Source organism: Dermacentor silvarum, chromosome 1, assembly GCF_013339745.2.
Source record: "Dermacentor silvarum isolate Dsil-2018 chromosome 1, BIME_Dsil_1.4, whole genome shotgun sequence".
Lineage (NCBI taxonomy): Eukaryota > Metazoa > Arthropoda > Arachnida > Ixodida > Ixodidae > Dermacentor > Dermacentor silvarum.
The window spans coordinates 315,952,179-315,974,446 of record NC_051154.1 but is presented as its reverse complement, the minus strand read 5'-3'; the positions used below and the strand labels follow the sequence as shown (position 1 = coordinate 315,974,446).

Here is a 22,268-nt window from a genome sequence, read left to right as displayed (position 1 = left end):
AACAGAACTGTAGATGGCAATAGCAAAGGTGGTAGCGACATCTGGGGACAATTTGTGCAACTACAGTGGGTTTCAAACATTTTTGTGTCACGTGAGTGTTCTCGTCGAAGCAAAAGCTTAAAAGCACTGCATGTTGAAGATTACGGCGCCATCAATACTTTACGCCAACACTTGGATAGAATATGATAGATTACTGCAGCATTATCTTTCTGTACCACCTCGTTAAACTCTGCGTCGCAAGGTGTCGCTACCAGCGTTATAGCTGCCGTACACCTCTCCGGTTACAGGATGTTCTGCAAACAGTAACATGTTTACGTAATTGCTAGAGCTCTCTATGGGCACGTGTAAGCAAACTCAGTGGCATAACCGTATACATCTACCAACCGGTCTAAAATTTGAAAATATTTACTTTGTCTCAGTGATAAGTACTTCAATTAAAAGGAAGATTTTAAAAAGGCCGCGCAAGATACAATAATAAAACCTACCGTGTTCGGTCCACAAAGCTGTGGTAACCGAACACCGTAGGTCTTACGATCGTACCTTGCACCATGCGTTTTAAATAATTTTTTATTTTTGGTATTGAACCACTTGTCTAACGTTAGCTGCGACGCCTTATATGAAATGAATGTAATCGGTGAAGGAACATTATTGTCCCCATGAGTGTCACTTATCGTTTATTCAAAATAACTCTTAAGGTAATAGTAAACTCTCGAATCATGTTGCCTGCTTCACGCTGAATCTATGATGTGAATCCTTTCCGGATGGCTCGCAATCTTGAAGTTAAAATCAGTATGATTGGGCATAATGGCATATCAATGACTTTGTGTCGCTGCCGTTTCATATATGTGTTGGGCTGAAACCTATTCCTGGCGGTTGCTGAAAGGGCATTAATAAAAGGAACAGTTGCTTCGGAAATGCGTCTTACAATTTGTAATGTACCTTCGACAAATATAGATTGACCTCTGTCCCTTCATCCTTTTTCTGTGACTTGCTCACTGCCCCTTTGGAATCCTGTGCTTCCTCCTGGGACTTGTCTTCATCCTTTTCTGACAATTCTTACGCTCGGAAAACATTCGCACACGACAATTCTGGCTTTTTCGTTAAGAAACGAAAAAAAAAGAATAGCAACTGCAATTCGAAAGTCTGAACAATAAAAACTGCGCGAGGGAGTCATATTGGTTTGTAGTCCTGCGCCGTCGAAGCCCTCAGCCACCCCGTGTAGCAGAAAAACGCGCACTGTGCTTGAGTAGGTAAGCACAGTGCTCATGGTGCGAGCTTTGCTTTAGCACTCGTGCTGCTGTTTCGTGTAGTTTGTGTCTCTTCTGCGGTAAGGCAGTGGCTACTGAGTATCGACTATAGCCCGAACGCGTGAGTCGCTTGCGCTGTGCCACCTGTGCACACTTCGTACCTGAGAAGGCGTACCAGGCAGCACCGTTCGTTGTGCCATTGGGAACGACCCCTTCCTTTCCGTCTGGGGAACATGCTACGCCTAGGTGCATGTTGGCGTGGTTGAACGAGTAGACGCCGGAGATGTGCCGGAACACGTCGTCGTCGGGCGTCAGGGATGGCTGGTGATCCTCTTCATAGCATGGGAGAGAGAGATGTTGCAGTGTTGTCAAGCAATTAAGTGCACCCCTTAAGTAGTTGCCGAACAGGAGAAAACGCGGTTCAATCGTGCATGTGGTATATCGGCCTGAATGTGGCCTAGTATGGTTTGTAATGCATTTGTTAAATCGATGGTGCATTTAACCGCGCTTGTGAATGGCGGGCTGTTCCTTCACGTTGCTCACCAGTTAGCTGCAGGTTCTCGCCCCCGCGGCCCGCGTTGTATTAAACAACCAACACTTGATCTGGTCTCACCTAAGCAGAGATAATTTGAGCATGCAAGCGTATGACGCGGGACGAGTGTCCGTGTACGCCGCACAATCAGGCCTCAAACGAATGAACGCAGGTGGGTGACCCCTGTGAGTTAGGGCCCCCGTGAAGAAATTTCCAATAAGTGTTGTCACACATATGTGGTGGCGCTTCTGTGATTGCTGATGCAGGGGTAAGAGTTCGAGGCCGTGGGTTCGAATAGCGGCCGCGGAGTCCGCATTTCTGTAGGGGTAAATTAATGCGGCGAGATGCAATAACGCCTGTGTCGCGTGCATGCATTGGGGGCATGTTAAAGATCCCCTGGCGGTCAAACTTATTCCCGAGTCCCCCACTACGGCGTGCTTCCTAATAAAATCGTGGTTTTGACACGTAAAACCCCAGAATTCATTCTACAGCACATTTCGTTCCGCTTATCATCTGAACGCAATGATTCATTTCTTTTCAGTGATAGGCACGGAAGTGGGACACGCTGATCCACTTGAGGTGTTTTTTATGCAAAATAAAAGAAAGCCAGTGAGCTTTGTTGCGACTTGAAATTATAAAAAACAAATGTGGCGCAAGAAAATGGCTGCATTATACCATCAGCCATCATAGGCCAGGCGACCTTACCCTGTCACAACATCTACATGCACGCGATATTCTTTCAATGTATCTTCTAATTAAATAACTTGGTCTGGTAAAGTATTTTTAGACTGGCTTCCTATTTATTTACCATAATAAATTCTGTTAGTAGAAACATTTGAATCTAAGGAAATTTTGCGCCGGAGCGACATGCGGCGGCAAGTCATTGTGACGCTATACAAATTTGAAAGTCTACTTTCGCGAGGTTTGGTCGTTCTGGCAACGAACAATTTCTCAAAACCTGCTAAAGTGAGCCGTTGTTTTCAAATCTCATGTACTCCTTTACCGATAAACAACTAACCAGATAAGAGTGGACGCTGTTTAAAATCATTGACGTCAAGGCGAGCAGGTCCATAATTTCAACGCAGCGTTGCTACCCGTATTCGGCCTTTTGCGTCTTCCCTTGCTGATCTTACTTCCTGTCAAGTTAAGAGAGGCCGTTTTACTGCTCATGGAGCGTAATGTGCTAATCAAGCTTAGCCTAATATTCTTCTTCAGTGTCCGGGTAAAGTTTTTTTTCTGCCCTCACGTCTGCAATATGTATTCGAAAGGGCAGTGACGCAGCCCCCTTAACTCCACACGATGTCACGCGAGCCTTACCAGCAGAAATATGCTTGTGAAGAGCACATTACGTTCCATTTGTAAATGCACCACACGTACTACCTACCAAGAAACGCATTGGGACTGGCGTAGTCGAAAGGGTAGTTAACAAGGAGCGAGCCACCGTGAAGGTTGGCGGCGAGCACGAAGGGGATCTCGCGCGACCAACGTCGAACGGCCGTGGTCTCCGGCTGCTCTTCCTCCATCTGCGTGTTATAGCGGGTCGGGAAGTTCCGGTTCAGGTCCACGCCACGAGCGTTCTCCCTGCGAATCCGTGAAAACACACTCGCGTTCGCCCAGGCATGTTCAGCGTTATACACTAGCGTCACTGCATTGTTGTTCCCTCTTGCTCTGGCCCTGTAGCTAAGCGCTGTTTTATTGCCCGATAGCAGTTACATTGAAACCACTTTCACGTGCCGAGATCACCTTAATAAAACTAAATCCCGTTCATTGCAGAACATTTCAGAACCTTGCAGTGTCATTTATTTGACGCAGGATAAGTAAATGCAATAGTCTGCCGCCATACATCGCCACTTAGCCTACAAGACTACAAGAAGTAATTGATACCTACGTTGAACGAACTTTGTTTATTATTAGCTCAAATAATATTCATTTTTTTGTTTTTAAGTGACGCTTCGCATTTTTCCATCGCATGTATAACTGAGTTATTGCATATAATAAATGCCCTGGTTCTCACTCGGCATTTCTCGGTATTATTTGACGTTTACATTCATTCTGTTACAGACACTATTGATTGTCGATTTTCCAAGCCACAGTGTATCACAATCATCACTTTTTTTATTGCTATAGAAACTATATATGAACATTCCAAGCAAATTTCCGCCGTTGTGGTCGGCGTCGCCATGAGATCCGGTATAAAGAACAAGTGCGATAACGTCCTATCAAACCACGCACGCCGTATGCTGTGCATCGCGGTCAATGCGTTGGTTGGGAGGTGAGCGCGTGTCTCCAGCCTAGCCGTGCACGGCCCTAACTTGGGGGTAATCTCCGGCGGGTGCACAGATTGGGCGATCCTCGACGGGTGGCGGCGGCATATACGCTGTCCTTCCGCGCGCCTAGTGCTGCCGCACTGGTAAACTCCAGTTTCGGGGACACGATAAAGGGAGAGGTAGCAAGAAGCGCACTTCATTACGCCAGCGTTGTGACAGCTAGTGTTCGCGGTCATCGAGTAGGATCTGTCCATATTTGCCTGTGCGTGCGTGACACCATGCTTGCTAATTTCATTAGTGAGCGAATGCTTACTGCAAATTATGTGACCGATAAAACTCTGAACCTAACTTCGTGTAGTTGTCTAATACTTGGCTATCGCTATCAATGAATGTAACTGCGATATATATATATTTTTACTGTTTGGTGTATATAGAGCGCAAATATATCTTGAAGTTCTACCTCATTGCTGGTTATTCTTAATTACTGCATACACTTTGTAATACATATTTTAATGTACATGTATTTTGATTATGGTATGTGCCATAATGCAAATAATTGCATAATTCTGCATTTTATTTTGAAGCTTGTATCAAGTTTCCCCCACCCCTTCCAATGTAATGCCGTTATCTGAGCGCTTCAATTGGTATCCTTACATAAATAAGTAAATAAATAAATAACATCGTGTTAACAAGCAGATGGGCTTATAACCTCGTGTGGGCGCCAAGGCATTGGGAAATGTAATGATTTCAGATCCGTCTACAATGCGAAACTTCAGAGCACTAATGAGAAAAGATACCCACTGGGTATACTGCTTAGCTATAGGAGGGCCCAATGGCCAAGTTGGGGGACGTTATCGGCCAGGCGAGGGAAAGAGCACCAGTAGAACAGAAAAGAACGCGAGCGCTATTTCTAACACTATCTACTTTTGTAGCGAGAGCTACATTACGCCAGGTTTTCGCCTCTTCGCCGTCGCCGCACTTTGAGCCGTGGCCGCACTGTGACGTCACACCACGGGCCTCAATTCTACGGCGACTCGGCTCGTCGCGGTCGCCGTGCGGCCACTGCTCCTACATGCGCGTGTCCGCCGTTACCTGGCAACCGGCACAACTCGCGCGCTCGCCACGTCCTCTGTGTGACGTCACACCATGGGCCTCGATTCTCCAGAAACTCGCCTCGTCGCTGTCACCGTTCCTGCCGTTGGTAAAGTCCCTCAAAATTATCAAGGGACGTTAACCGTTGGACGCTCGCGGCGCCCTCTGTATGACGTCACACCCCGCGCTCCGCAGCTGTGATAACCGGGAGCATAGGAGGGGAGAGCTCGCGTCACCGCAGCCATAGTTGAAGGCGCAGTATGGATGGTGAGAAGTCGGCCAGCCTGAAGGAGGCCAGGGATCGCCGTAGGAATGAAGAGGCAGCGCGCTGAAGAGACTCAAGAGGAGCGTGCCGAACGGTTGGCCAAACGCCGTGAAAGCGATGCCGCTAGACGCCGAAGCGCAGCCGGGGGTCTGGCTATCGCTACTCGACTAGGTTTAACCAGAGCCAAACCACAGCCATTTTTTTTTGCCGCAGAGTTAATTGCAAAAAAACGCACTCATGTCTGCATGCCAATAACCTTGCATATAATTATCAAAACCTCTCTGTTGGCACAAACATGCTTGCTATCATTATGCGCTTTGCTTCTTATGCCACTCAAGTGTGCGAAAGGCTCCATGAATACACGTCATGCTTCAGACACGCGCTGCAACATATCCTTTCGTATGTAAAATAGGACCAGTAAAAGATCACGAATCTGTTGTTTTTTTTTTACTTTACTGGATGGGGGGAACGGCGGGATAATAACGACAAAAGAATACGCAGGCACTTTCAGTATTACAAAGAGTAATGTATGTTTTGACCATGCACAAAAGTAATGGTGGAGAAAAATCGTGCACGTTTCTTAGGGGTGGGCAGCGCTACCCGGACGAAGGACAGAGGAAGAGACGATACGAACGCTGACTGACGACTGATTTATTATTTGACAGCTATTTGAGGCTGACAACTATTTATTAGTTTCTATGTAAAATCGTACGCTGTTGCTGCTTCGTTGTCACATCACTAGCAATGTGATTCCATTTAGACGTTAAGTGAAAGCACCCAAAGTACAACAGTGTGGAGACACCTGTGGGTGCTTCTGCTTCTCACTAGCGCTACTGCTGCCGTTAAATGGAAACAGGAGGCCGCGGTCAGCAAAATGACACAACACGCTAAACTAGCAAGACGGCCAAATAAAAGCTGTACGGCGCGCCCGAAAACGTTTTATGCTCATGCCTTTGAGTTAATTGTGTTACTCTGCTAATGCGCAGTGTTCCAGTGCCGAATTGCGCTTTATATAGCAGGTTACCTATAGTATGCATTAACACGAACCTAACAGTTGAAAATCTCCTGTGCTATAGACATCGCAATTATGTCCTGTCACTTGGGGAACTTGAAGGGGCGGACACTACTTGTAGAGGTAATTCCAAAGTGATGTTGACTAATTATCAAAGTTTCACTCGTGAACTTTGTACATAATCAAACTACAGCACATGTCACAATCGCGGAAATAAAGCGGAGCAGTAATGAAGTAATATTCATTTTAAAAAATTCTCTATACTTGCACCAGTTACTTGAAATACGCCCTCACAATTTGTGGCGAAATGTATTGATGTTTCAGTTAACGCTTATCGACACTCCATTTTCCACAGTGCTGGGTACTCAATGCGCATGGTGGGCAACAGTCGCTAATTAGTGATTGGCAGCCATGCTGCTCATGCATGACACGTACCGTGCTCGCGGTGTGCCATGGCAGTGGCCCTCCCGGGCGATCTCGTAGCCATCGGGGTTCATGCTGGGCATGATGTGAATACGCGTGTCGTCCACCAGGCTGCGCACGTACGGGTCCACGTTGTACTGAGTCAGCAGGTGCGAGATCAGGTACACCATGAGCTGGCGGCCCAACGTCTGCGCAAGTGGGTGCATATGAAAGCAGGTGCGCTTGTCAGTGCAGTAGGTGCAAACGGCATCGTCAATGGGAAATTAAAGCTCCATCTGGCCGCTGAGACATGATCAGATTATCTGTGGCTGTTCTGGAGAAGGATCGCTTTCTCACATATCCGTTTCAACATGCGCTGAATAATTGCTCGCTGCAGAGATAGAGAGAGAGAAAAACGAAGAGGCAAAGGTAGTTAAAGGGACAGACAACTGCTCAGAACATGAATGTAGATAAGCCCGCTGATGGAAAGATTGGCTATCATACTGGTTAAAACGAGCCATGTTTTTCTCACTAGACATGAATTTATATTTTTAATTCTTCACTAAAGGCCGCGAAAATTACCTTTGGCGCCCCACGCGGCAAGAAAAATGAAGGTACATAAGAGGTCTACCACGTGACCTTCTATTAGTGTACGCGGTTCCTGGTCTTTTTATTAGTATTGAAATGCAGTTCACTTTTTCTCTGATAAGTTTTTCGAACTTAAAATGTGCCGATAGGCCTTCGTTTTCAGCGAGTAGGAAAGTGGTGCTGCCTTCGTCTTCGTTTTCGGTGAGTTGGCTTGGCTCGTCTATTCACAGATCGAATAGCAACGACGGGGCCAGCCAGCAATGGCGTAGGCGCGTACTTGGGGAAAAACGCGGTAAAAGTATAACAAAGGTCTCTACGACAACACAAACTTATTGCACCAGCTTCTTATTTTCGAAAGGGGTTCATAAGGTCAACATGCAGGTGGTTAACCACTGTTGCACTCCCTCCTGTGAAAGCAGAACGATGTGTGGCTTGCACAATTTGCGAGGCGGGCTATCGGCATCGCTCTCACTTCTCAGCCTTCTCAGCATTGCTGGAGGAGGTACTCTTACGTTTTTACAGGCTGCTCAGATTGAAAACTTCTGCTTAAAAAATATCCACGTGTTTTTGGAAGTAACCGCTGCAGGTGTAAACGCTACCGAGGGTGAGCTTTTCGTTGCGGCATAAAAAAACTAGGTCCTTGAATATCAGTTGCCAGTCCTTTTAACCAAGGACCTGTCCGGTTGACTACCTTAAACTTGGGGAGGGCGAAATGGGAAGACTAGATACGAAGAAAAGAGAAGAAAACTAATGAATATTCAGTCATTGTAAACACATTCGCCGCGGAATGTGTGCTGTCACAAGCACTCGCACAGTTGTAGACTTCAAAAAGTGCAGAAGGGCTTTTGTGGCCTTTTGTGTGCAAAAATGCATAGGCAATGGTCCCAGGATATTATCCACCGAGAGCGCTCTATTATTTAACAGGCTGAGTCTGGTTTGTAGAGCACGTCGTTGAGCGTCAAAGGATGGTCAGTGACATCGAAGGTGTTCTAGAGTCTCATCGCACCCGCACAAATTGCACGCCAAGCTGTTGGCAGAGGATACGTACGTTACTCAGTGGCTCATGCACAGTGTCTATTATCCCGTGCAATAGTACTTGGGTATTAACCCGACAGCGTTATGTGCCCCGTGTCGCAGAAAATCCGGCGTCGGCTGCGGCTTCGGCGTTAAGCCGAACCACAAATTTGAGTAATTCCCGATGTATGTAATCTACTTGTATGGTTTAAAACCCCGCAACGTAGATTTCTGGAACTCCTGGTTCACTTCTAGGCCCAAAATTTACGCGAAAGAATACAGAACTACAGCAGGTGCTTTTCCACGTAGAGCTTCAGACGCATCTCAGACAAATGCGATGAGGCCAAATGGAAGCCGAATGTGCATGGATACTCGCTGATGTAGTTGCTATTATCCAACCAGTAAAATAGGGAAGCTGGCTGACTGCTATATACAAGGCCCTATAAATCATTCGCTGTGGGACACGCTAGAGATAAGTGTACACAAAGGGATACTGACCTCGTCACCATGCATGTTGGCAACATACTTGACATTCGGCTTGAGCAGCGGCTCCTTGTGGGGATCCTTGGTCACCAGCAGGACCCACAGGTCACGTCCTTTAGTTGAGGCAAAGCACAGAGAATCCAATTATCCAGTTGTTTCGAAAGAACGGTAGAGCCTAAATGTGAATAAAAAAAATTGGCCCCAGCCGTAGTGTTCTTGGATTTTCCACCGTGCAGCCGAAATTATCACAGTTGGCACGAGTTAAGTCGTAGGCTCGGTTTTAGCGGTGAATAAAATTTTATCCGTAAGTGTCAAGTGACCCATTGAGCGCAATGCGGTTCCACTAACGTGAAACCTGGGGAAGTGCGAAGCATGAGAGAGAGAGAGAGAGATAAATGAGATGGGAAAGGCAGGGAGGGTGCGAAGCATGCAGTGATGCACCGCTAATGGGCTCATACTGCCTTAAGCAATGGCTCAGAACCCCGTAAACGCGACCTCCCCATTACGACGACTTAAGGGATGTGAAATCCTACGTTGGAATGATGAGCGGCAACGCAGCCATCTGTGGAAGACGACGACGACGAACGCGGGAGCAGTGGCATGAGCGCGTGCCGAGCGCGACGACGAGCCGCTTGCTTACCGTGTCCACGACGACAGGAGACGCCGAGAGCCCGAGCGCATCAGGTGCTTCACACCTAAAATTACGACTGCTTGAACAGAGAAATTTCTCTCTCGCTTACGGATATTTGGGAAAAGTGACGTTCGAATAGCGGATAGAATGTTACATATTTGATCACTTCCAAACAACGCGAAATGTAAACTTTGTCTGGAGTCGACTTGGTAAAAATATGAGGTTTGAAGGCTTGAAGGGCTTCAATAATGGTTTACATTATTTGATACATGCATGCAATGGCCTCCGCCACTGGAAGACTCTCTAACTGAGAACCTTGTTAATGAGAAACAAGGTCTTTCAGTAATCTGCCACACCATGACAATGAAAGTAATAAAAGAAGGGATCAGCACGTTTCTGTATGCAGGTAGATTCTAGTGTTCGTACTAAACCGTGCAGATGCAGCCGCTTGGCGCCAGCTCCAAACTAATACGTTCCCCAGCCTTGTTCGCCGTCACACTTCTTACCCTACCCAGTACCCCGACAAATGTCCTTTCAGTGGAGGACACCCAAACCTCGACCATTCTACGTGGGAATGCTCAAACCACCCGGACTACCTAGAATACCCAACGCCTCCCCATCCCAGTGGGAAGCCGCTCTTTCCAGCACAGCCTTGGACGACCAGCGATACCTGATCGACCGAGCCAGCCAGATAACAGCAGCAAATGGGGCCTTGGACTGAGGGCTCCACCCTCTGGGACTTCATTACAAAACAATAAACAAAGTTTTCTACTACTACTACTACTACTACTACTACTACTATTACTACTACTACTACTGCTACTACTAGTGTTCGTTGAATGAGAGGAGCATCATACTACTGCACTAGGCATTGTTTTAAGGAGATGTAACTATGGTGAGGCTGGTTAAATAACAAATTGATTTGCCTAAATTCTTAAAATGCGCAAGTTCACATATAGGATGCCTAACAGTGCGGCATTCAGCAAACCTTAGCTGCCCCGTTTGTTTTCTCTGGAACTGGTGCCTCTGTGCAACAAACGCGGCTCTCCTATAGCAAAGTCTTTCGGAGGAGACCTACCTCACATGCATTGATCTCTCTCCCTCGAGACTCCGATAAGCATTCTTGTCCCTCATATAATCGAACGGAAGCGAATATTACACAATTTAGAATTGGAAGGACTGTTCCTTTCGTATTCGAAACTTCGATATATTCTAGACCTCAAATATTCGATCACCCTTATTATAAATGTTAAGTCGCACTCACCACTTCAGGTGGCAATAATTGGAATGAAAAGAAACGGAGGATGAAACAAGAAAAAAATGAGGCATATACAAAGCACACGGCCGCAAAGGATCAGTCGTCCATTAGAAAACAGCAGATATTTGTTGGTTCGGCTGTTGTCGTCTTTTATGTTTCCCGATTAAAGAATTTTAAAAATTTAAACTGTCCTGAATGATGTCTTCCAAAAATTTAACATCTTCTGAAAGCCGCAACGTTCTCATAATTGCGGAGAAGGCGTTCGATATACTCTGGTACTTTACAGTCGGGAAGCAACGGTGAATTCACGTGCCCTGTCTTTCGTAGAAATGTTCGGGCGCAAGCTACGCGCAGTCTTGCTGGGTGAATAATAGTGTGACTTAGAGAATAGGCAAAAAAACATATACAAGATATATACCAAGAAGTCACAGCCAAGATGGCAGAATAACAATAGCCGCTGGCGTGTTTCTGTAATCATCATCTTCGTCATCCTGCTGAGCGCCTTTTTCAGAATGCGGGAATGGCCCGTAACAATACTTCGAGTTCACTCAACCAACACGTCGGATGCGCTAAACGGGTAATTATGATCAGCGCTGCAAAGAAAGACATATTGGAAGCTATGGTACATCCCACGCGCTAACTGCGTGCACCGTCCGAAGAATGCAATGTGCAGGATGGACTTCTTGCTAGTTTTATTGCGATAGCGATTATAAAGACGCTTGAAGCGCACTGTCTCCATCGCCGTAGTTGTGCTGCCTCACCATTGACGGCGCATTCGCCATTCTCACGCGGAGCATTAGAGGGTGTTCAAAGACGCGGAGTGCGTTTGGCTGCAAAAACGACGAAGCGACCTAGACGCACAGTTAAAGCTGTGCTAAATCGGCTCGGTAACGAAACCTGGATATCGTTGTGCCATTCGCTACTGGCATGAGCGTTGCGCGCACGCATGCTATAAGCCCACTGACATACCCGCTGAGCTGGCACATGTATGCACTGGCCCTAGCGGAACGGATGGTAAACGCCAGGGTAACATTATTTAGTATTTTACTTGGTGCTCACTAACGCCGACGGTTTCTCGTCGATCTCATCTCCTGCACCATATATGTGCGACGCCTCCAACGCCACAGGCGGCGCTCCTCAATACCCCAGCGTTGTGGGACGCCTGGTAGCCGCCGTGCAGGGTGCTGTCTCTCCTGCAGAGCAGCAGTTGCCTTGCGACCTGCGTCGCTCCAACATGTCGCTCCCGCGTAAAGTCAGAACACCGTCCGAACGGGTTGAGCGCATTCTAAACATCTCTATCGCTGTCGATGCTCTATCCTTCGGGCGAAACAGCAGAATTTGTTTTCTTTTGTAATTTGATGATATATGATTTGTGATTTGATGTAATATGTTCTGTAGAGAAAGCACCTACTGCAATAGTTCAACCGGTGCATGACACTCGTTGGGACGGCGGACAGAATGTGTAAAGTTGAAAGGAGAGCGAAATGATAATGGAAGCTAGGCGTTCCATACCCGCGACTTCTTCGAAGGCATTTTTATATCTTAAAGTTCCGGGACACATTCGCAGCACTCGTTTTCGTATAATGAGGCCACTCATTCATACAGCCATTTATATTAAAGCCTGTTGCATCAATGCCGAAAGACAAGCACTTATACCACAGTCCGCAGCATTAACTTCTTTGGGTAAGCAAACCTGTTTCTCTCTGCTGTCAGCCTTCTGTGCGCCACGTCACTGTTTAACTAGGGCCTGTAATTTCGTTGTGCAATTGCGCCGAAAGAGCTGTTGTTTCCGCTTGGTTTGATTATTCAAAACTTGTCACAGAAGAACAGGTGTGCTTGTGATCGTAAAATGCGCATCCCCAGTCTTTGATGACGCTATATACAGCTAGAAAATTGCGACATTTTGACTCATTAGGGCAGCATTCTTTTTTCTCGACTTCGTCAATATACTGGGTGTTTTTTGTTGTTTTTGTTTTGTTTTCTTGTTTTAGCTGCACCAAATTAAAAGAAATTGCTTTTTGGAGGTAGCACAATTCTAACCCTTCATCTAAATTGCTCAATGAGGCGACCATTACTTCCATGAAAAATTACTAATAAAACCTACGCTAATTATCTTTTGTATTAATTACATTACGGCACAAATTTCAATCTACGAATTGTAGCAAGTGATTGTAACGATTTATGAGGATGGCACCGGTTTCTAAATATGGGCCATGTAACTTGCGGTAAAAATGCACTGTTGTGACACTCACTTTTTTAAGAAAACGCTGTTTTATATTTGAAGCATGGTGATGATAACGATCATTTATTAGAATCCCCTTTGAAGTGGGGCGGTGACAAATAGTCACCTAGCCTGCTTGAGTTGATCAGGTATGCTATACATGCTTTTCATTCTTACATTTTAGTATAAATCTCTTTCATCTTTCTTCTTTTCCTCAAAATATCTCTAGCACAAAAGTAACTGGAACGCCAACGCATTTCGCAGGATTCTTTGAAAAGTAACATTTCGAAATTGTCGTACCCGTAAAATAATTAACTAAATAATAATTAGTGTAATTATGTTCATCATTCAATTAAGCATTTTTATTTCTCGTAAAAGTAATGGCCGCCTCATCGAGTAATTTAGGTCAAGGCTTAGAAATGTGCTATCTGTCACAGGCAATTTTGAAAAACTTGGTACAGCTAAAAAGAACACCCTGTATGTGCATTATGCTGTTGGCATTTTTTGCCCACAACAAAGAGGTTTCGTTTGACACACGTGCACCGATCTTGAGGGCCCAAATTGCGTCTGGGCCTCTATTCATGTTCTCCCGATTGACGGCGTGTACGGCGAATAATACCCAGTGATACCCAGTGATAACCGTAGGTAACGTACACCTTATGAAGCATTTGGGTTTAACGTGGACGGAAGCGTCAGCCCGTCAGCAGTCAAGATAAGCAAGAGATGTTAAGAGTATTGGTGGGAAAAAAGTTGGCCGCATATCTGCTTGCTTCACTGCAAATGACGTCGGAAGACGATCTTCTACCGACCCTGATACGTAACACCCTCTCTTCTCCCCCCTCGCACCCTTCATGCTCCTCCCCTTCCTCTCACTCCTCCCATGATGGATGCAATGGAGGTTTTGCTGAATTCAATTCAAATTTCCCGCGTTCGCCCTGCTCTCGCGCCATTTGTTGGGACCTTTTATTACTGTTGGCTTTCTAACGCGTTGATTTTTTCATTTGCAGCGTTTCATTTTGTAGCGTTAGCTACACTGGCCTAGCCAAGCCCGTTTCGCGCGGCACCTCAAGAGCCGTGCTGCGCATGCGCAAGGATCAGTGATGTCACACGGCTTCCGCACCGGAGCCACCGGAGCCGGCACTTCTCGCGCACTCCGCCGCCGCCGCGCGCGACTCACCGCCGCCGGTCTGCGCATTCCAGAGGAGTGACGTCGTAGCCGTGGTAGACGCACTGGCGCCGGCGCGCGCTCGCTGTGCAGTCGCCGTCTGACACTGCGCTGGAACCGCTGCGCTTCTGACTGGCGTTTGTGTGTGTCATTGGAGCAGCAGTAAGCATGACAATCAAGCTAATCCTTGACAATCTAGACAACCAGGAAAGCTAAGAATAATCAGCTGAACCTTTGCTAACGCTACGTATATCCTGGCATAGCCGAGCTAAGCCACTGCAACATTTTTTTTTCATTTCGTTCGGTCTCTCTCTTTCTCTGTATCTGTGTTTCTCTTTCTCTCTCTCTCTCTTTCGTTAAATGTCTCTCTCTCTAGCTCTCATTTTTTCTTGCTCTCGCCCATAGCAAGTTCTGTTACAATCGTTGGTGCAACGCAATCATATGGTCCTCATAAATGCATGTTCTACAAGCGTGGGTCTGGCCACTTGAAAGATCTGGCGCACTATCTATTGTTTTGTGTTCATTTGTTGTACTACCCGCCGGGGTGGCTCCGTCAGCTAAGGCGTTGCGCAGCTGAGCACGAGGTGGCGGGATCGTATCCCGGCCGCGGCGGCCGCATTTCGATGGAGGCGGAATGCAAAAACGCCCGTGTGCTTGCGTTGTAGTGCACGTTAAAGAACCCCAGGTGGTCAAAATTAACCCGGAGCCCTCCACTACGGCGTGCCTCATAATCAGAACTGGTTTTGGCACGTAAAACCCCAGAAAGAAGAAGAAGATTTGTTGTACTGCGTCGAAGCCCGGCCACAAAGAAAAAAAATAGCCTAGTCGTTATGACGCTCGGCTTCGGACCGTGCGTACTTGGGTTTGAATCCCACCTTGCCAAGAAGGTTTATTTTATTTATTACTCTCGCTCTCTGTCTGCCTCTCTTTCTCTCTCTGCACCTCGTTTCATCATGCTAGGTTTTGGCCGGGCGGTTGAATCGAGTGACAGACTAAGTTTCTCGCGCTTAGGTAGCCTGATCTCTTACAGTCATAGGTAGCGTACAAAGTACATCTTGAAGGGGAAGAAAAGATTAGAGATGTATACAAAACTACTAGATGAAAAACACCTGTAGCATACCTGATTAAATCAAGCAGGCTAGGTGACTATTTGTCACCACCCCCTTTCAAAGGGGATCTCATTAAATCATCATCATCATCAGGTGGGTGCAGTGTAATGCCTGTGGGCCACGTTTTTGCTGCGCCCCATTGCGGCGATCGCAAAATATTAGTGATTCAGAAAGGTTAAACCCCATCTTTCCCTGAGTGCGCCAACGTGGTGAAGCTCGTACGTACCTTCGACAGACTTTCCAATAGTGTAGAGCTTGGTGAAATCCGGGTAGCGTTCGCTGATTTTCTTCAGGAAGGCTGTCATCTGTTCGTGATTGTAGTAGGTGAGCTCCTCCGGATTGTCTACTCCTGCTGGGAGGGCGGACTGGCAGCACACGGCGCACATGCTGGCAAGCAGCGATGCCAGCGTCGACGCGAACATTCTCTGCATCTTCATTTCAGCGTCCGTTGGTGCTACTCCTAGACAGAATACGGGGAAATATGACATCTTGCGTGATTGAGCGCTACTACTCGTGCTTTTTTTTTATAATGGCCGAAGCGTTCTGCTTCAGAATCACACTTTTCACATATTAACAACGATAACGCTGCTGTAGTTTAGCGCATGTTTGTGGCACACTGCACTTGCATGTGCTCTGTTAACACGACAGAAGCCGACATGGCTTAGCTACTGGTTGCATAGACCTAATAATAATACGTTGTTTGATATTTAAAGTATTCTAAGGAAGTGTGACGCTAGTGCCTGCGTACGACGCCAGTATGGCGTCTGAGCCAGGGCATAAGTCATAATGCATGCGCACTAAGAAAAATAACACCCTCCAGGATGTAATGTTTGTCCAAACAGCGTTCTTGCTCCCATAATTCTACTGAAAATTCCGAAAGTGGGTGTAGTCGCTTGCAGAACGCCCTAATAGTGCACCCTTTCTCTAATTTCAGGCTGCTAGAAGGGTGTTTTCTGCGAAAAATATACCTTAGAGAACTTAAGGCACTCGGGTACATCAACATTTCAAGCAAGTAAAAAGTTATAGGTTCTTTCTTTTTTCAGCGGTTTTCGCTAATTCGTTGTTCTAGCACGTTACATGGTCATTGGAAGAAACACAGCGCAAGAAAGACAGGGACACGAGAGAGCGACACGCGCACAGCTATCTCTCGTGTCCCTGTCTTTTTTGCGCTGTGTTTTTTCCAATGAATCACCAACAAGCCCAAGCTTCCACGCTAAATCGTTACATGGTGATATTAGGTTATGGATGTCATCATTATACTAGATGTATATGGCATCCCTGGTCGTGAAGGGGAGGGACCGAGCTGTTTCTCTTATTTCATAATGTGTCTTTTAATCTTCAACCACTGGCATCGTTTAAATTGCTTCAGCCCGGTGCTTTTTTATAAATCGTTATACCGTAGTAATTATACGGTACTCTAACATTGATCTAATAAAGGAGATGTAGACTAACATTTTGGTATCAGGAGAGGCAAAAAATTTGTTTTAACCAATAAACACTAGAAAACCTTTCCCGGTAGTATGAGAAACGTGTCTTTCCCACCTTATTTCTGAAGTTACAAATATTCCAAGGTACTTGTATTCGTGAACCTTCTTGATCATACTATATTGTAGGTCATATTGATAACTTATGGGCTCTTTCTTTCTAGGTATTGTCATTGAATCTGCCTTTTCTAATTCAGCATCGGTCATGTCTGACAACAGTAAGTTATTTTTCTGAGTGTGTTGTTCAGCGCAATTTGGTCGTCAGGTGTGTTGATAATTTCGTAAATAATGCAATCATCAGTACACATACCTACAGTTGTATCGAAGCCAGTGATAGGGTCATTTATATGGAGAGAAGAAAAAAAGCATAGGGGCTAGAACACAACCTTGCGGAACTCCAGACAACACAGTTGTAGCATCGGAAGGGTATTGGTAGACAAATACATACTGTGATCTTTCGTTAAGGTAATCTTCCAACCTGACCCTGACGCCGTTTTCTCCTAGAATTTTGACAAACTTGTAGATAAGTGTAGTATAGGACACTCGATCGAGTTTTAGACAGATCAAGACAAATTAAATCAATTTGCTTTTGACTGTCTAATGCCGTCACGAAGTCATGTAGAGTTTCGATTAGCTGCGTTTTCATGAACCTACACTTCATCAAGCCGTATTAGTTAGAAACAAGGAGATTATTGGCGTCAACAAAGCAGGTTATGTGTTTGAGAATAGGCGGTATAGCACTTTCCTAGCTGTAGAGGTCATTGATATCGGTGGGAAATAATAAAGATTAGTAGTGTCGCCACCTTTGTGGATGGGGACAATCCGAGTAGGTTTCCAGGATATGGGGACCCATCCTGTATCTTTCAATTTTGTATAAATGAAAAAAAAATATATAATGTAATCCACTCAGCATATATTCCAAGCAAAGCATTTGGCATGTTATCGGCGCCGCAAGCTTTTTTTAGGTCAACGAAGGCGAGACGGGATAAATGTCCAGTTTCTGATAAATATCCTAAAACACCAACAAACAATGTCACTAAGGACAACATAGGGGAAATTACTTGTACTTTTTGTACAATTAATTTCTTGTACTTCCCCTATGTTGTGGTTGGTGGCATTGGTTCTTGGCTTCTTATGATATGATTAATAAAAAAACGGGCCCGTCGGTTCTTTTTCTTCACATTCTGATGAAGTGATTCTTACCGTTTGCCTGGGGTCCGTTTCAGGAAGATTTTTCAAGTAAGGAACAATACCATTGTCAAGAGTCAATGCTGATTTGAAATATCCACTAAACTTTCTCACCGTACAAAGTGCTTCAGTCTCAGGCAAGCTGAGAAGACGATGTGTTTTTGTTTTTAGATATTGCTAAAATTTATATGGTCTTGTTTTAATAAAGCTACAAACAATTACATTCAAGTAATTATTTTTAGCAATTTTAATTGCTTGTTGGAGCGCTTTGCTGCTGAGATTGCTCATTTTTGTAGAATACGATTGTAGTTGAATTTATGCATGCGTTTCCTGTAACGACAAATCCTGCACTTCATATGAATAATTTTCCGTGGTATCCAGGGATTTGCTTTTCTTATGGATTTTCTGTTTTGTGGAAAGTAAGCCGCTAAGGCAGTGCTCAACTATATTTTAAACATTAGCCACAATTCATTTGTAATAGATTTTGGATCATTGAAATGATTTCCGAATTCAGTAAGAGAGTGCTCAAGAAAACAAAGACCTCTGACGTCGTCAGCTCGCGGTCAGTCATAAATACGGGTTGTGATTTTATTCCCAATTGGATTTATTCCGACGGAATAAGCAGACAGTGTAGCGTTGTGGTCTGTTGTGCCTTGTGCTATCTCACATGAAACAAGATCATCTGGAATGCACTGGCTAATGAATGTCAAACCTGAAAGATTGTATGGTCGTAAGGAAACAGCGCGCTATTTGGGATATCAGCAGAGAGCCAGGTGTCAGTAATAGTGAGGACGTGAGGCATTTGCTCCAGACGAAAAGTCTCTATTCAAGCTGTTTTGTTCGCTACACTTCTTCCATCGATGTTCGCAATAACAACGGAACCCACAAATTGGTTGTTGTTCAGCAATTTTTCTTGCCCTGCCCTTTTATTTTCTCATGAGCACTTTATCATTTGTTTCTTCATCCCAGAAATAGGCCTCTAGTCACTCTAGGCGTCTAGTGTAACCTTCTCATCAGTGGCGCACCGACGGGGGGGGGGGGGGATTCGGGTGTTGTAACCCCCTCCCCCCTGAGGCCGACCTAACCCCCCCCTTTTGTTTAACCCCTTTTCTTTCCTTGCGCATTCGGGTACTGCCACTAAGATGTAAGACGCGCAATCGTCTGCACACTCGCAAAAAGCGCATTTTTTGACAATTTCCCGTGAAGAAATCGAAATTAGTGCTGTTTAGATGGTATTGGCAAACTGTCAACCCCCCCCCCCCCCCCTGGCCGAGATCCTGGGTGCGCTACTGCTTCTCATTATTCTCATGGTTTTGTCTGCAATATATTTGTTGACGCTGTTTTCCAAGACGGACCATAAAACTGTTGTAGTAATTTTTATGCATTTCTTTGTTTAGATTATTACGCGCAATTGTCTTGAGTGCACACCTTGTATAGGTGTTTGTCAAATAAGGTTCATTGCGTATGGGTACTGTAATGACCAGGCATGGGCTCTAACATCCGAGCGTTCGCGAAACGCCACTTCTGAGGGCTGATGATCCCTCTCACAGCACATGGGAAGAAAGATTTCAGCAGAAGCCGAAATTCACAAAACGCTTCCTTTCAAAAATTATGAAAGATCCAACGCAAATCTTGGAATGTATGTGAAGCAAAGCGTCCATGAAGCGGTCAATGAAATCCTAGAAATGTGCCCAGTTTATTTCTGTGTCTTTGGTATAAACAAAACTGGCGCTTGCGCATCTAAACTCGCCCACTCGGGCGACACAATGAGATACACGCGGCTATTATTTCAAAAGAATGAATTGGTGTTTGTACGAAAGCTCTTGCGGCTCTGCTCTTGAGGCTGCTTCTCAGAGCCGGAGCTGCTGCGCGGGCGCCTATTTTGAAAGCGATATGCGATGTGGCCAAGGCGTGCGCCCGCGGGGCCTCCTCTTCAAGCGATCTGCGATGGGTCAAAGTGCATTCGCCGAGTGCCGGTAGCTTCATATGCGCTGCGCTTTTGACGTTTAGTTCGCGTCGAAGCGAGAGCCAGCGCGAAGGTCAATTTGCTCGCTGCCGCTGGCGCTCTTTATTACTCCAGCGTTTTGACGAGCTCCCGCGGTCATCGAGCTAGATGTGTTTATGTTAACCTATGCGCGCGTGACACCGTGCTTGTTTATTTAGTTAGTAAGCGTATATTTAGAACTTTATACGGCCGGTAAAACTACTATCCTTATTGCGTATAGCTGTCTACTAATTTGCTATCGCAATCGATGCTTCGCCTTTCGGGCGAAACTGCGACTCTTTTTATAACAATTATCACATGATAGCCATCACCGAGGGGAAGTCCTTGTCCGCGTAAGCGCGGACAAGGAACGCGCTTATAACTCAGGCTTGCGAGAGCAAGGGTGTCGCGGCGATGCCCTCTCCCCTCATGCAACACGTGTCACCCCAGCGCAGCAGAAGGCGTGCCCTTTCGCCTGCGTTGCTTCGTCGAGGTGCGCACGTGACGTCGCGTCGCAGCCAATGGAAATTTAGATGCTGTTTCTCTGCTACAGATGTCGGCTTTTTCTCTCATTGGCCATTTTATGCTTTCGCATCACTATGTCTTTAGCTACAAGAACGTAAGGTGGAGAGTGCATCTAGTAAACAATAACCATTTGTAGAGAAAGCGCTTCATTTACTGGAATTCGAAGAATGAAATGGTCCAGCTTAGCCACTCGAGGAGTGGGAATCGTCCAATGCTTACCATTTCGAGGAGCTCAAAGAAGTGGAATTACCGAGTATTTCTACTTTCCGGAATGGAGTGGGAATGTAATGGAGAGCCCTGCTTTGCAACTTCGGTGCACAGTAAAAAAAATCCCATTCCCCTTTATCGTCAAACAATTGAAAACGTGATCTCATGTTGAACAAGAGAACGCCTATATCCACTGAGCCGCCACCAAGTGTTCGAAATCCTTATACAGGCGTTATAGCCATTTTTTTGCCAGTGGCTTGGGAACAATGGATGTGAGATCGAGTTGACATTTGGAGGAAACAAGTGGGTGGTTGAAGGAGGGTGAATGTAAGAAGTAATGCGCGGCTGAAGATTCCGAGTTAATTACGATATTTAGAGATAGTTTCTGAATACGTGCTTTATCCCTATTTTCTTGCGTAATGCAAATTGTAGAGATTTCCCTCTCGTTAAACGGATTCCATCTATTGCTTATATTTAGTGAAAATATAGAAGGAAGTTTGTAGAGATTAAGGCATGGCTAAAGTTGAAAGTGTGTGGGTTAAATACACGCATTGCAGTAAATTCTGCATGCATCACTTAGAGATAAAAATTTTGCTAGTTGTATTGAAAAAATTGTTTGCCACTGAGTTAAAATTCGGTCCAAATAGGGCGCACGATATGGCTTATGTGTGCGCTAACTGTATAGCGTGTCTCTTATTTGCGGCTTTTGGAATTGCTTACTGAAGTCCTCGGAAGCTTTATAAAACTCTTATCCACCGTGTTCCGCTGTTTTCGAAGACAACAAAATAGACACAACGTTTAAAAGTTCGGGGAAATGGGTTCCATATTATGGGGTCACGAAGCAAGGGGCAATTGAAGCAAGGAGGACGAAGTTTAAGTTAATCCATAGGTTACCTACCATTTTCTATGGGGGTTAATGCTCTGTACAGTCATGGAACGCAGGCATCAGTACCCGATTTCTTTCTCGTATTCTTACTAGGCAGCGGAATACAAGGAAAGGGTTCATTGAAAATAGAGTAAAGAAGTCTGAGAAGAAATATATGCATCTGAAGAAGTATGAGAACGTCTCACCTTGTGTAACCTAAACCCGCCTAATTTTCTTTTGGCAGGCTGTGTTGGCGATAGAGGATGCACGAAATAGCGCCGCTTGAGTCCCTAGAAGTAGGTGGTGGGCAGCTGTGGGCTCGAGAGATTAAGCTTGTTCTATTCTCAGGCGACGACTTCAAATGCCTATGCGTCCTCAGCCACTGCTTCGTCTCTTTGCGAAACCTTGTGCGAGCTCAACGCTTTTATACCTGACTGCAAGTGAGCACGTCATCCATGGGTTATTGCATGATAAGCGCACAAGAACAATGCGCGGTTGCAACAAGATTGTGATTGCCATTCTAGTGCTCTCAAATATCTGCTTTTCTGCAACACCCTCCTCCCTTTTGAAATTATGGGGACCCAAAAAGTTTTTATACCATCCTTAGCAATAAAACATACATAATCTCTTGGAATCTATTTAGAGTGACACCACTGTACTAATAATGCGCCCCCCCCCCCTTTCTACCCCCTTTCTCACAGTAAGGTGCATTCGAAACGAGATATGTTT

General features: G+C 45.5%; 1 protein-coding gene across 1 annotated transcript in view; it reads right to left on the bottom strand.

Annotated features, from left to right (window-relative positions):
- Positions 1-21,903, bottom strand: part of LOC119442458 (carboxypeptidase M-like) — a 29,345-nt gene extending 7,442 nt beyond the window's left edge. The window contains exons 1-6 of the mRNA XM_049661020.1: positions 21,746-21,903; positions 15,513-15,746; positions 8,918-9,015; positions 6,847-7,026; positions 3,164-3,356; positions 1,409-1,579 (exon numbers count right to left, since the gene is read on the bottom strand). Coding sequence (XP_049516977.1) covers positions 1,409-1,579; positions 3,164-3,356; positions 6,847-7,026; positions 8,918-9,015; positions 15,513-15,723 — 853 coding nt within the window. The 5' untranslated portion in view covers positions 15,724-15,746; positions 21,746-21,903. The remainder of the gene's footprint in view (positions 1-1,408; positions 1,580-3,163; positions 3,357-6,846; positions 7,027-8,917; positions 9,016-15,512; positions 15,747-21,745) is intronic.
- Between the last annotated feature and the right edge of the window lie 365 nt (positions 21,904-22,268).